The 17,181-nt window shown below is 30.5% G+C and overlaps 1 protein-coding gene across 8 annotated transcripts in view; it reads right to left on the bottom strand.

The window, feature by feature from the left end:
• The window catches only part of how (protein held out wings), a 296,068-nt gene extending 283,616 nt beyond the window's left edge, over positions 1 to 12,452 (bottom strand). For 4 of the 8 annotated variants that reach the window (XM_075374789.1, XM_075374781.1, XM_075374806.1 and 1 more), the window contains exon 1: positions 12,156 to 12,446. In XM_075374789.1, coding sequence (XP_075230904.1) covers positions 12,156 to 12,282 — 127 coding nt within the window. In that variant the 5' untranslated portion in view covers positions 12,283 to 12,446. Of the gene's footprint in view, positions 1 to 12,155 lie in introns of all 8 variants that reach the window. The other 4 variants (XM_075374772.1, XM_075374800.1, XM_075374764.1 and 1 more) reach the window with 3 other exon arrangements.
• Between the last annotated feature and the right edge of the window lie 4,729 nt (positions 12,453 to 17,181).

Below are 17,181 nucleotides of genomic sequence, written 5' to 3'. Positions count from 1 at the left end.
TTTTAGAAACACAATGACAAGCCATGAAGTACGTAATGTACGCCAAAAAGAAACGTGAATTTGAAATAGCTGTTAAATATTCCTTGCTTCTCCGTTTACTTGAAGAAAAAAAAAAGTAAAAGTAGTAAAGGTTTAGCCGTGTGATTAATGGGGTGGGGGTATATATATATATATATATATATATATATATATATATATATATATATATATATATATATATATATATATATATAATATGTTAGTGGACTACTATATGTTGGACTTCACTAAACTATTTTTTCTAATTTTTGTATTTTTTATTATTATAAGCATCTAATTTCGTAAAGCTGAGATATCGAATAATGTACCCTTAAATGTAATTTCAATTTAAATAGATTTTAAGTAGTCAAATATATGTGAATGTTACTATACGGGCTAGTATTATACAAAAACATTTATTGAAAGATGTTAGTTCTTTTTTTGTACAAATAACTATACTAGAGCGGCAAGAAAATGAAAACGCTACTGATTATGAATAATCAATAGATAAATAACGGAATAGATGTTCAATTATGCTATAAAATCTAATTTAGGAAATTACTAGAGAAATTAATCTCGAGCAGATCAAAGTTCAATAAAGTGATTTAGCTCTGAATAATTTTTCCATTACCACATTAAGCTACAATAGCGCTAATGACAGTGATATTAAAACAATCCGTTTAAATTAATTTGAAAACTTTAAAAAATATTATGTTGGCCGCGTTAGAATGTTATTTTACATTTCAAACTCTGCCAGTGATAGACGAACTACACGGGATCTGTTTAATTGTTGCGTTAAAGTGTGGAGAAACGCACTTACAAAAAATTAACCCGATTAACATGAGCGCAAAATTAACTATCGTAGAGTAATCTTAATGTCCTTCACGTTATTTTTTTTTCTTCTCCCCCGGGCCGGATCCTGCAGTTATTACACAGCCCCGGAGAGTGTCCTTTCCTCTAACGGGCCTCCACGTCTCGGTCCGCCGGTCGGATCTTACTTTGCGCCCGCCTCAAACCCCCAGAGTAGGATCCACCAGGCCCGGTTATGCCATCCCTGGGTCCCCACTCCGTGAGCCGGGACTCGGTCTTTATGCCACGTTATTAGCAATTATTAAATAGCAGACTATTAACGCCAATTACAAAGTTGTTTCGATCGAACGATCGTATTGTGTAAAAAAATAAATAAGACCACCTATTAGAGATTTATTTTACAGTATATCTATCTGTCTGATATCCACCCGTGTGATTATATCAAGCTACAATCCAAATTGAGAGTACAATAAATAGAGAATCTACAGTAAAGCATTACTGTATTCATCTGCGGGTGAAATATTAACACTGATTTTTTCTCGTTTGATAATAATCGTTATTTTACAGTCTTTGCAATCAATAAATCGAAATAAAAGATCCGAACAATAAATAAGTAAATTATTTCATTAAGTAAACAAAAAAAATTACACAAGATTTTGGTGGTAACTATACACTTTTTTCTGGGATTCCTTCAGAAGTAGATCGCCTTTATTCACATTTTTTTTCCATGAAACATCGTTGGTGGGAAACGCTGCTTGTGGGAAGGGTGGCTGAGAGCAGACCTGTCCAGGGACTGCGCCTGCCTGAAGGTGTAATAAGTCTTTATCCGGAATGTTTTTCCGGTAAAATGGACTTCCTAGTTTTATTAAAATACACACAAACCTGTAGCACTTAGTATACACTGATGCTAACGTGGGTGGGATGGATGCTCAGAGCTCGGTAGGAGGCTTGAATCACTCCTTTTTATAGCGTTGTCTTTCTTTTGTTGTGTTCGCAAGCTTAATAGATCCTCTCTCCCACTAACCACCACTTTCCCACTTTAGATTCCTTTTCCGTGGGTTATGACTGAAAGCCCACTGGATTCGTGTTAAGATGCGGGGAATTTTTTGATTATTTGCATTTTCGGAAACCCATCAGTCACGCAAAGGTTCCGTGATTTGGAGGACGCGATTTTATCAAGGGACCTTTACTAGGAACCGTTTCCAATTTTGTGTCTGTAGAAAGCCTGGCCTAGAAATGAAGTGCTTGTAGGTTAAAATAGGACCTCCTAGTATATTTACTTGTACACATAACGATTGATTGAACATATACACAAAAATAAACATTGATTTAATAAAAGAAAGAAAAGATTACAATATTAACATTTTTGCCGATACATCTTATGTTTTTAGTCAATAAATTGAAACTACGGTTTTGATAATCGGTTGAAAAATGTTAAGATGAATTAGATTATTAGATGACCAACTTCTACCACCACATTTTCTGTTAAAATATTTAACGTTTGTCACGGAACAAAAATAACCCTATTTCAGTAAAGTAAATTTTTCAAATTACTCGTACATCCAGATGAATGCTGGCATTTTAAGCACTCAACAAGAGAGAACGATGTCAAAAAAGGATGAGTTAAGCGTATTTGAGTGCTTAGATTCGAGGCAACCCAATTGCCACATCTATTTGTAATTTAATAATGTTCTGAATATCGGAAAGCGTTACGAAGGCAAACGCGCATATCTAGTTTAAATTTCGGCCTAAACGACATACGTTTTCAGAATACTTAACGAAGTAACTTCAAGACATGACAGCAATGGAATTCATTCAATAAGAATTTTGTCATAATGTTTTACATTCATATCTGACCTTCACTACTGATTTTCACACGCGTGGGCGCGAGCTGACGCAAATAAAAATGTAGAGTGTCTTCAGAGTAGGCGAAAAAAACATTTTATTTGAAAAATATTTAACCTCTTGAATTTCGTAAATATACCCATATATCTTTACCGGTAAGATATAAGGCATAAACCACAAAGCAACTAATTAGTATTGACATTCTTTTTATTGCTGGCATGTCTGAAATACTTTACTGAATGTATAAAAACTATGTGTATTTATACGTCTATTTTTGACGTACATTTATTACAACCAATGTCAGAGGATTACAGAGAAAATTAATTATGTTACATAAAATATTTAAAACAATCTAGTAATACAAGTTAATACAATAGCACAAAACAAAACTAGTAGCAAAACATTGCACAAAAAATTTTCATTAAGTTGTTCTAGAAATACCAACTATATCAAGCAAACAGAAAAAAAAACTTTTTATGCATCCTTAAGTAATGAAGAGTTTATTGGTCGGATTTGAGAAAATCTTAAAAAATAATATTAAAGACATGAAAATATTAAAACACATGACCTAATCTACTGTCTGGCATAATCAAATAATGTACAGCAGCTTGTTACTGAAGATGAAAAGCACACATACAATTATATATCAAAAATAGTACAGTATCGTTTATTCATTAGTGAAAATAATGGAGGCAACTTATCATCAATATCGTTGAATTTTCACCAATGTAATGAGATTGGATGCATTATCAGCATATTACAGTTAACTATGTCATAAAATCGATTACATGATTACCCAGCAAGGTAAATAAATTTTGCTACGTCAACAACTTATAGTTAACCGAAACAAAAATATTGTTAAAATAGATCCTATTTAACAGGTTCGATTTGAAATAAAAATTGGTTATTACAAATTAATTATGACCACTAAAAGACAAAAATCAGGTAACTCGACAAAGAAAATATGGTTAATTTCCATTGAGTTCAGAATTTAGACGAAGCCGTTTATACAACCTATTAGAGCCGATGAACGTTATTTCAGAACTATGAAGAAGCACTGACTTTCGTTCCTCCCTCAGATACTGTCCAGTTTTTTGAAACGTTATATCTGTATAATAAAACAAGGGATTCACGATGTCTTATTAGAAAAACGCGTAAATAAATGTATAAGCAAACCAACAACCTACCGCCTAAAACGAATGCAGACTTATTTTGATGGAACGGCGAGTAAACGAAAAGCAATGTTTCCTGACTTCACTAATACACAATCATCCTTACATATATTACCAAGTGAAACCATCGAACAAATATTTAACAGTTACAAATGAGGTTTATAAATAGAATGTGTAATACATTTAAGTTGATGCGAGAATAAAGAATTTAAAACAACTGCACGTTTCCTTCTAGCACAAAATATAAATGCGAGCCAGTAAAATGAAACATACACACAAACGAGAAGCTGGATAAAGAGGAAATATTTGTTTAAGAAAATAAAGACTGAAATACATATATATATACTTCTCTTTAAGTTTTTCCAATCGCATCAAGTGTGCGATACCATTTATTAAAAAAAAAACATTTCATTTTTTTTTCTTTCCTATTAAAAATTACTTTAAAAGAAAAATCCAGCACACAGCTCATAAGATACTATTAAAGCTACCTATCCTGTTTCAAAGGTCAGCAGTTCGTACCTATTTTAACCAATCTAGCTTTGCGACCCAAGACTCCTCCGATCCACCCGACCTACATACATCTTTTCATCAGAGAGATGCACTCATTATCAGAGAGAGGCTAAATAAAAATTAAGATACCGATCGCCAAGATAATTCAACTCATCCGACTTACATACCGAAGGGTTTGAGCACCCGATTTGAGCTTCGCAATTCTCAATACCCATCGTCCTTAATTTATACACTAATGAAATTTTAATACCACCACAAAAAAAAATTATAAGAGGAAAATCTTAATTTACAGTAAAAAAAACCCGCATTAGAACAAAATGGGTTTAACATAATAAATTGCAACAGTAGATAAAATGTAAAAATGTGTACCTTATGATCTTTTCTACGAATCAGATTTTGAATAAGAATTTTCCGAAATATTTCCATTTAATAGACCGCCTAATCTGTGTATCACTATTTATGCAAATGTGCATTCTAATTTCTCATTCATATAAATTTAAACGTATACTAAACTACTGGTTTAAACTTAAATAAATTGCATTTTTATCGAAACAGTCAGGTTCAAATACTTGTCAAATCATAAAAATATTTAGATCAAGTGTCCCTTGCAAAGCCACTCCACTGATACGAAGGCCAATAATATAAATTTAAAAGCGAGTTTAAAGGAATGTTTAAACGTAAAAACAAGGACATTAAATCTACTGCAGCGTTATAAGAAAAGGGCACCGTACATAATTTACAGCAATAACTGTTATAAGAAAGATATTATAGTTAAATCAACAGATAAACAAACACCACTTCTAATTGAAATTAAAATGACCAATAACACAAAACTAAGAACTATCGACATACAAAATAGCAGCTCTTCTTTCAACGAATTCACTACCTTGCACGTAAATCTGATGAAGATATTTTATTATCTTAAAACTTCCTAAAGTGAATATCGGATTATTCTTTCCAAACAAACGTACCTTCAAAGTGTTTGACATTAAATTACCACCGCTACTACTATTACTACTACCACTACTAATAACTAATAATATTCTACCGTACTTTTTTCAAGAGTAGGATCTATGATATGAATGGGTATTTTAAACGATATCGAAAAGATGTATTTACGATGATCAAGGCAGAAAACGGAAACATCCAGTCGCAAAAAGACAATTAAGATGGATTTAAACCCGAATCCTCAAGTATCATACAAATTCCTGTTGTAACGGTCGAATAGGGACGATAATATCGAATTTTATTATCGCATCACAAAACCATTACGGTGAAATTTATAAAACAATGTTATAAAATGATGCACAAGTCTTTCAAGCAGAACAGCCTTCAATATAAAACAGTACTGCATACATGGTTACGAAAAATATTCAGAATAAACAGCGTAACAATATTTTTTTTTAAACAGCTATGAAAATATTTTTTTAAAGTTCTAGATCAGTATGTTTACCGCTTACACACATTTGTGACTGAACGAAACCTGAGCAGAACGCTGTTCATGAGATGGAGTTGCACGATTCCGATCACCTACTCTGTTTGAAACCGGCAAGGTCAGTTTTCACCGGATTTAGGTCATTTTCTAGAATCGCATTCGTTTATCTATCGCTAACCGGCCGCATATAACGAGATGCACAAGTATTCGATACTGACCGCGTCCTAAACTCTTAAAATTACAATAATATATCTTACAGATTGTAACTTATTTCCGTAATTTAATAACTTTTAAATAATTAAGATATAATTACGATAGTTAAAAAAATAAATTTACCTATATGCAAAATAAATAAACACGTTAACCTACCTATATGCGAAAAGGTCACTTTTTGGATACTTTCATTCGTCCCAAATGAAACGCTGCAAAGAATTGTAAAAATTATACCCTGTGTTCTATGTTATTTATATTTTCTTAGTGAAAAAATGATAACATTTTCTCTAGTCGATGGAAATAAATTGAAAACAAAATGCAGATCTCCAGGCTTTCATAATAATTCACCCGAGACCGCAATACGAGTGACAAAATAGAAATATTAATAAGCGTAGTAGCGTTTAAATAATCTTAAACTTCGTCTGCCGTAATATTTGATATCTTATAGCGACAGATTAAAACTAGTAACTATAATTTATAGTTTCAGTTGCACACCGGTAATGACATGTTAATAAGCAGAACGAACTTAAAACACGCACAGCCAGTATATACTTACGTTTAAATTAAATAAGTTTAAGTTGTATAAGTTTTAATTACATATGTTTTACGCATACCGGTATTTACTGGCATCCTGCTGTATGAAAAATCTAAATACTTTCAACAAAAACCTAAAACAGTATTCAACGAAATCAGAAATTACGGTAACTAACGATCGTCGTAAGTTATACGTTATTACAAAAAGGATGTAGGAATAAAAAATAAAATAGGGTAAAGATGGGTAATTGAAAGGATGTTCAATAATTATAAAGGACAATTATTTTTATTGTGAGTAATACATCATGTTACAGCTCTGGAACCGTTTATCGAGATGTCGGTGATGATGGTTGAATACTTCATACTGTTTAAGTTAAGTTTTTTTTAAATACAATATTTTTATCTACATGTTCGTTTTACGTCGGGTTACTGGTATGAGATGATCACAGCGTTATCGTACGAATCGGTGCATTTATTTTGCAAGTCGTCAGTGCGTCAACAGAGAACGTGAAACTAATCTGATGCAAGAAAATCGGATACAATTGTAGTACGTGTTTAGGAGGACATGATTCAGCTCTCCTCCAATGACTTCTTTTTTTTTTCAAAACTGCGCTGGGTATTAACATTACCTCATAATTTTTGTAGAATTTTTCAACAATAGTATAAGTAAATCGATTTTGAAAAAGATTGCTGCGATAGCCTACTTATAAATCGTATAACTACTGGCTTAATATAACTTATTTTATATTTAAGTCAGATGTTTAAGAAATATCCTCAAATGATAAAGGATAATTTGACTATCATGCCACCGGTGATGCGATTAACAGAACTCTGTTGCTTTGTTGGGAAAAAAATTCTTATAATTCAAACACTTCGATTACGCTATAAAAAATAAAATTAATGCATGTTAAATCACTAATAATAATGTCTACGTATCTAAATATCTCCTTCCCGCGCACGCGCGCGCACACACACACACACACACACACACACACACACACACACACACACACACACCTCACTCTCTCTCTCTCTCATTGTATTATTAAAACAATTATCAACAAAAATTAATTGCTACAAAAATAATAGTAATAAGAATCAACTTATTATCTGTACTAGACTGATAATTAATTACTTCAGAAATGAATAAAAACTAAATTTATGGAGTATATGATCATTTCATAAGTGACCATTAATTTATTTAAAAGAAATAATCGTAGCAGATATACTGATATGAAAACAAAAACGAACAAATTTTATATATATATATATATATATATATTATTTATAAACATTTAAGAAAGAAACACTATGCATTTCTTTTCGTAAAATAACAACAGTAACCTAACACTAAATATTTTATATTAGTATTTTGAAATATTTTTTAGTATACTTTTACTTAAAGAAAAAAGATCTTTTCTAATATACGTATCAAATTACATTCTTTGCGGACATTTAATAATAAATAAATTACAAATGCACTAGTATAATTCAGCAATGCTAATTATCTCAATTTTTGATCTTGTTAATTATCTCATTTATAAGAAAAGTAAACATTCGTATTGCGTATTACTAATTTTTATTAGTTTTAACTGAATTATTTATTGAACAAAATCAGTAAAGAGAAAAACCGATAAGAAAAGATTAATAATTTTAACATGATCATTTCAAGCTGAATAAATTCAACTTCCTTAATTACATGGTACAAATAACGCAAAGTGAGGAAATACATTCTTAAAAAAGGCGACCAAACCCTGCTAATTTGTTTATATATATACACACACACACGCAGACACATATTCTAAAAGAATGAAATTTTCTAAGTAACTTTCAAAGTTATAAATTATTTTTGCCAGCTATCGTACTGGTGTCATAAATGTTATAATAGTCATAAAATCTGTTAAGATTGTAGCCTCACTGGAATTAAGCAATCTAAAGATCGACAGAAACTTAATACGATATTTAAAGGATCTTTTCTGTTTCTCCCCCACAATGGTTTTTTTTTTTTTTTTAAGAATAAATATTTTAACTCATTATGAAAATAATAACTGTTATTTTTTAGTAACTTACCTACGTAATATAAGCATTATTGCTTATAAATATTTAAATAAAAAGTTGTAAACATTCTTTGTAATCGGTAAATAAATCACTGAACTTATTATAAAAGCAAAAAAAAACAGTAAGGTACTTACGTAATAACGCCACCGCAGCTACAGCTTTATTTAAAAACAAAGTAGTCAATCGGATTTCCGTGGAAAATGGGCCGATATATAGTTTAACATAGATTCAAAACAGTCTCTTTATTAATTTTAATAAATGGTTATATTTATTTATTTTATAAATATAATTTAACCAAACTTAACCTACGCTCGCTTCGCTCGCTAACCTTGACTAATTAACAGGAGTGTTTTGATTATTTAAATAATAAATAATTGCAATAATTACTGAATTTATTAAATATACTCAAAAAATTACGGTGTTACTTAGTCAAGGTTAGCGAGCGTAGGTTAAGTTTGGTTAAATTATATTTATAAAATAAATAAATATAAATAACCATTTATTAAAATTAATAGACTGTTCATTTTCCACCGAAATCCGATTGACTACTTTGTTTTTAAATAAAGCTGTAGCTGTTGTGGCGTTAATACGTAAGTACCAACAGTAATTACAATCTGCTTATTAGAGTTAAGTTAATAAAGAAAGAAAATCAAATGGCGATCATGATGTTACATGCGGGGAGTAGTAAGAAGCAATAACTCCTATCGCGCTCTACAAGCTGTATCGTATCAGATTCAATTATAACAGGACTAAGAAAATATAATAATCCGTCGTCACCAAAATACTTAAGGATACTTAATTTTTTTTCTTAAAGTTCTTTAACCGATTCCTTAATCTATCCATTAATTTTAAGTGAATTCAAATAATAAGCAAACATTATTGGTGTTATTTTTTCAGCCGCTTGATAGTTTTTACTTGAGTCCTGCACACGCTCGGTGGGGAATGTAAATAAGAGTAATGATGTTTGTGAAGATTCCAACAGTACCAAAGCTAATTAAAATTAAGGTAATTAATGCGACTCTTTAGTTTTAAAATTAACAAAATTTGAACCTATTTTTAAAAGACTCTGAAAAGTAAACTTTTAAACAAAATGCCTCCATAAAATTAATGCGTTAAAGGAAACCATCTAAAAAAAATGTTTACTGATCGACAATTAAAAGAAAGTGCCTACAAAGCATCTGGTACCACTATACGATTTATAACCAAACGGACGACTTCATAAAATAATTAGATATTAATTTATTAAAGACACTTCGATGGAAAGCATATGCGTGTTTTACTTGGAAAAACAGAAACGCTGGATTTGATAATATACGCATTATACGTCAAATGTTACACGGGAAATAAGTGGTAATGTGAACAATTTAAACATTTGAACAAGTGAAGAGTTTACTTACTAAAACTTTATGCAAGTTAATTAACGTACTCACAATAGAAGATAAAAATTTGTTGACAACTTGTTGTTAATCAATGCATGTTACACGTAAACAAATAGTACGGTTTTTGTAATATGAAATATTCACAGATAAAAAAAAAAGCTAGGACAAAGGTTATCACTAAGCATACGAGTACAATTTACACTAAATGGATGACACTGAATATACTGCCTGATTCTGTAAAATACCTCCTCCATACCAGTTTTGAAAAGAAAATAACAATGAATGCTGTTACCATCCGGCTCACAAAGGATTGTGTAAACTTGCCTCATCAAAACGAAACATTCAGTGATTATAACAGACAAAAAAATCACAAAATATTGTATAATTAAATATTTTCTATAAATCAATCAGACAGATGTCTATTGAAAAACCCCGAAAATGAAAAATCGTGAAATAACATGAAGTATATACGTAATATAAGTATTAACCATGAAAAAAAAAGTTAAAAAATGAGCGCAAAATAATAGACCACCAACTTAGGTGCGGCAAGAAACGCATCTGTTGGGACGATCACGACTACCAACCAAGCGTGACCAAAGAAGAAAAAAACAGAGTTTCATCAGCCCCATCTATCTGTCTATCTCTAGGGTTATCTCCCCAAAGAACGCCCTGTCAATTTACCGATTCAATATAACTAACAAAAAACAATCCCTTGAGCGCTTCTCAATCTGTGTTGAGTACTTTTATATATATGTATATTTCACATAACAGTGAGTATGTTTTTTATACATAAAATATAGATTGCTTAACACGATCGACTTAAGTTGAAATTAGATCACGATTAATAAATTAAAAAAAACACTATTTACGATATTTTTAATAAATGCTGGCGACAATTAATAAATTTATTGTCTCTGCAACATATACGTAGATAAATCCCATTTATTTTGGCGTGCACAGAAAAATAGCAAACGTTTTCTGCGTCAGTTCTATGTGAAACTCCATTAGAATATAAGATAAAATAATATTTCATAATAAAAGTTTTAAGAATACAAAAGTCTGAAATACTTTAGATGAGGAATTAATAATAATTTGCTTTATGATCATTGAAACGTTAATAAAATTGAACGTTAGATAAATTTTATCATCACAACGGATTGATAATAGTCTTATTTAATAAAATTATTAAAAATAACTTATCTTAATAAATTCAAGAAATTAACTTTTTTGTGACAACAAATAACGAGAATAAATCATTCTATATTTATAAGATGCAATAAATATTTACAGGAAACCCGTTTTCAGGCAAAAAATTTAAATAAATTAATAAATTGACCTTTGTACATTGGAACAAATGATTTATATAAAATAAATTTAACTGAACTTATGAAAACAATTGAAGTAAATAGGCTACAAGAGCTGACTGATAAGAAAGTTAGATAACAGAGTAAATGTAACCGTACAACACGACTAAGAAATATAATAGGTATAATGCCTTGTTATAACTTAAATAATTTGCACACGAGTACAAAGCTTTCGAAACTATGAACACTCGCAAGGCGGTGATGTGACGAGAATATAAATAAATATATCCACATCTACTTCGTACCGGTATGTTTGAAACTTGGTGCGCCACAGCCTTGGAATTCACAAGCGGCGGCCCGAATATAAATTAGTAAAGAAACTAAACCGTAAATGCCTTTCTCAAAACCTGTTTTCACGTCGACTCAAAAGGCAGATTCTAGCAACTCGGTATCTAACAAATTTCAAGAAATTATCTCAAGAATTTTTTTTTTAACTTGCATTACAATACGATTTGAAGTGTGCAGTAAAAATTGAAACGTTCCTTGTCAGCAAAATTAGCAGAATAATACAAATCTGCTTTCCGAACATCGATAACGATTACAAACAATAGGTGTAGTCTAATATATTAAATATCAGACCCAAGAGAAAAAAAAATGATATGCAAACATTACATTATATTGAAAAAAAACATATAATGTGCTAATGATCACTTTTTGTACACTACTTTGAGTACCGTTTAAATAGTAAATGCGCTAAAAAATTATTTAATTACGAGTAAAAAAACAAAAATTCTTAAAAGACTATAATCACAGTAGTTCAAATTTATTTAAATCAGAATAAAAGCTAATTCAACTTAAGATGGAATTATTGTCCTACCTTCATCAATGAGTCGTTCCACGTGCATAAATACATTTGGAAACGCTGTCACTTGTTTACGATCTTTAAGCAGCTGGGCTAAATAGTCCGCTATGCTCTGCGTGCTAACGTTAGAATTTTCACTCATTTTAAATGTTTTTTTCAAACAATAAAAACTATGTCGATGTAGCACGATTGTTCGTTGTGTAACTTAACCCGAGTAGATAGAAAACTGTTTGCGCGAACCCCAGTTAAACATTCACGGGGAACTTGCGGACACAACTGAACAGAGAAAATGGCCGGTTGATTGGCGACAGGCTGAAACACGCATGCGCAGTCGATCTCTGGGCGAGTCCATCTGAAGGAGTGTGGGTAGTTGGCAGCACAGGCCTTCACACCATATAGGGCAGCCTTAGTCGCGCACTCGACGGCGTAGTATCGTCGCTTGGTCTCTGTGTTGTGGTATTTTTCCGAAGCGCTGCTGGACAACTCTTTTTCCTCTTATTATCATAAATTGTCTACAACATAAGCAAAACACTTCCCACAACATTCCACTTTAGTACATCAATCCTTGTATGACTTGAGCCATCTACATAAACATTAAACGATAAGAATTTACGATTACAATTATTTGAATTAAACAGTTCATTTCAAACACTACATTCTGATTGCTTTTATTTAAAGCAATTTTATGATAACATTTAATTCAGAAAATTATTACAAAATACCTTAAAATTAAAAAAGTAGCATTTGTCCTTGAGAATGAATATTCTGGGTTTTATTTCTTTTACAGTACTGTTTATTGTTTTTGCGTAATATTTTTAAGCTTAATATATGAGTAAAAACTAAGTCTCAAAAAAAATATATATATTTATATATGTGTGTGGGTGTATGTAAATGTATGTATACATACATACGGCTATAGTTATATCACACACATGTCAATTACCTTTACACATTTATCAAAATATTCAATCAAAAAATGTTTATTATTATGTTTTTAAATGCACATTAAAAAACGCGTTTTGACCCCGACATTATCGTCCGTATAAATTATAAATTATCTGTTAAGGTATTATTTTAGATAAAGGTAATATAATACATTTCAAATAAAGTGAATGTTTAATTATTTTGGTGGGATATTTTTATCAATTACACCCTACAGTTTTATGACGTAATGATTAAATGACAGTAAGTAGAATGATTAAATAATCCAGTACTCTCTTCACTTTTTGATAATCACTTAAAATTTGAATTGTTTAAGCAAAAAGCCGTATCGTACGAAATTTAAAATTATTTTTAAATTACTGATCATGATTAGACAGGTAACAAACCAAAGGCCACCGAGTTGCTACATGTAGGGTAAGCAATGTACTCTACCCATCTACATATTATCGTTAAACGAACATCACTAGTTTGTTGAGAATTTAAATCCATTGTTATTATTCGAACTACGCTACACTGTACAGTTTGTACCGAGCCAAGAAGTCAGCGAAATTTCGTAAAGATTATTATTAAACATGTAAATTCGTAAAAATACTGCATATTAAATTAACTCCGTTCAATCGCTACTTGTTATTTTAAATTCTCGAAATAAATTTTTCATCGGCTTATAAGTTAGGTTTTCCCGTATTTGTATGAATGTGTCAGTTGTTATCATAATAACTTTAGAAAATTATCCTGACTAAAGACAGAAACGTTTCAATACCTGATCGATTTGTTAATGGCATTAATAAACCGGTTTAGTATCTAATATATTTTGAATACTTGAGAAATTCCCAAAATCTGTCGAGCTATATAACATGTAATTATATATTTATTAGTAAGCAACAATAATAATAAAAATAACAATATTTAAATTGCATAACAATTAATTCATCTCATTAATGGGAAAAATTTGCTAACTCTACATAATATACAAAAAATTAATTTTCTCCAAAAAACTTTCAGTGAAATATCTATGCAGTTCCATTAGCATTTTTCATTTGTCAGTTTGATTACAAAGAGGTATATTTTTAAATACGTATCTGTGAAAGATGTTTTGTTTCCTTACCCCTTTGCATTTCTGCTAAAATTTAATAATTTTTAGATTTAATTTTTGACCCAGAATTAACTCGGCCCGAAAAGGATCTGATCGGTTCAGGCACTAAACACACCGGATGTCTATACTATAAACATACACTAGAGTATTTATAAACTATACTATAATATATATATCTACATCTAATTTCGTAAAATGTGTGTACATCTATATTGTAGAATAGGTTTTTTCAATTTAAAAATTCGACTGTTCTTTTCTCTAAAATTTAATGTAAAAACAAGTGACGTTAAACGTTAAAGCTTATTTGTGTGAGATTCAGAACTTCTGAGGATCTCGGATAACGCTATTTATTTTATGACGAAACTACTGGGGGTACTTACACCAGTAGTTACGAAATGTTTGTTTTTAACATAAAAACTAGTTAAAAAAAAAAAAAAAAACACTTTGTCTTATTCCAGCTCCGATTAGTTTTGTGATTTTCTCCTATTTATGCACGTTATTTCTTTAATGAAGTCACGAAAAGATCATATACTGTCGTTAAAGATCAAGTACGTCTGTTTAAAAATATGTTTGTAAGAATTTATCAGTTGTTATCATTTGTCAGTTTTCTTTAGAAAATACTGGATTTTAGTACCATTCAGATGTTACATATGTAAATTTAGATTTAACTGTAAATGGAGGCCTATTTAAATTTAACAGAACATGGATTTTTGAAAACAAACCAACCTCAATTTTCACGCAAACACTTTAACTTTTTAAAATATGATATGTTTTCCTTTCGATAAGAGAGAAAGGAATTTTTTTAATGTTCAGAGATCTTGGAAAATTAGTTCGATCCCGCTAAAAAATATCTAGATTTTGGAAAAACCCAAACCGTATTAAAAACGGACCCACAGTTTTTATTTTAGAAACTAGACTACCATAAATAATAATATAATGGCTTAGTTTAATAAAGTTCTAACATAATTAGTGTAACTAATTTAAAAGTGCGCATAAAACTCTAACATTACTTTCCGAGAACCGACGTTTTTACGAGTTGAAAAAAAACTTTGTCGGGACATATTTCCCATTTGAGTAACGGGAAATATAATACAGTTGTTTTAAAAATTATTTTATAATTCATTGCATTAGAATCATTATTATAATGATTCATTTATAAATAAAATATATAAGTAATTATTTTATTCTGATCGTTAGATAAGAATATATTATTTAAATCACGTCAGAAACGAGTAGGTATGTTACTCCCGGTTAAACAGAAGGAACTGCACCCAGAATTTGCCAAGATCAAAGAAAAACACTGATCAGAACAATACATAAATAAGTATAATATAAAGCGAAGAAGCGGTTAAAGCTTATATTAAAAATTTAACATTTAAATACATGAAAAATTGTAAACTGAACACGTTAATAAAAAAGCAACATATTACAAAATAAATACCAGTTCAGAAGGCATAAGTGAACATTATTTGATTATATATTTATGTACAGTTTAAATGGAAATGCAAACACTTAGGTTTGCATTATTTATAAACGATCGACAAAGTAATACCGTTTCAGTAAAAAATAGTCTTACATATTTATTTTAAATAAATTGGTGGGAAGATCTTTTAAATGGGTCGGTAATTTATTAAAAAAAAAATTGCAGCGGAATCATAAAAAGCATCTTACTTGTAACCGAAACTTTTTGTTGTGTTACACGAAAACAGTTAGTTCTGTTATCTGTTTTGGTAGAGTACTGGTACTTTTTTTTGAACAAGTGTCTATTGGTTTTTTTAAAGGTTGCACATTTATCAGTGACAAAATACATGAACGCCTGTCACTTCACTATTGTTACTTGGAAAGAAGATAATCGGCAAACCGTGAAATCTTTCTTACGTACGAGCATAATCTCAGTAAGTTTTAAACAGAGACAATCCATTCAATAACCTGATCTTATTGTTCTATACAATAATACTATATTCTATGTTATTATAAGCTAATTTTTATTTTGCGAAATTCAACAGCGGTATTAAAAAGCGTATTTATAGTACGTATTTTTTAGTTTATAAAAGAATACAGATAAAATTAAATAAATGTCGCCGTTGATGCAAATCTATCCGGATAGATTTGCAACTACGACCAATGACACTGCACAACGAAAAAGGGTGTGGTTTGCGTGCAAGGGTAGTATAGTGGTAGGGTTGCTCCCCTTTAATACAATACTTAACTTTTTTCGGAGGAATAACGCCATTTCTTATTTTAATACGATCACATATTCTCTATCTTCAATCATTTCAACATTACGCTATTACATTCATAATAATACTAAATGAATTACTTAAGTATATTGTGGAAGAGCTAGCTTTTAAAATGTTTAAGTGAATTATATTTTTTTGTATTACATGAAATAATCTTTTACGACGGATTGTATTATTATTCATATATTATTGTAGTAAGACATTCAAACCCTTCTCCGCTAAACAAAACCTGAATTTGACTGGAAGAAGTGTAACAATAGTCTTGCTTAAATAATAACTTTTTCATTTAGTTTAACGAAAACTTCCTTAAATTCTAATCGTTTATTATTTCAGTCTATTTATCTTTTGTAAAAAGGGACACTAAATATTTTTAACACGATTTGTAATCGAAAGTTATCGGTGATCTGTGACTGTTATTTACTGAGATGCATCCTCAGCTGGTGTTACTGCTGGCGGATATTTTAAATTAACCGATCTTTGCTAAGAATGTGTTGAAAAGTGAGTGTGTGATTTGAATTGTGTCGTGCGTTTTTGTTTGTTTATACCTTTCATCATTTTCGCATATCCTGCTTTCCTGCACGTGTACTTGTAGAAAATGAAGATAAGGATTTGTGACTTGCGTATATGAACAAATGTTACTTCTACGTTGCTGTGGAAGGCACAACGTGTTCATTGTATCTTTGTATAAAACTCCGTCCCGTTTGGCTAATGTAGAACATTGTGTGATCGGAACAGTTCAGTTCATATATTTTGGGATCATTATGTT

Source organism: Lycorma delicatula, chromosome 1, assembly GCF_047948215.1.
Source record: "Lycorma delicatula isolate Av1 chromosome 1, ASM4794821v1, whole genome shotgun sequence".
NCBI lineage: Eukaryota > Metazoa > Arthropoda > Insecta > Hemiptera > Fulgoridae > Lycorma > Lycorma delicatula.
Note: the sequence above shows the minus strand (reverse complement) of the source record. Positions and strands in the feature narration are given on the sequence as shown.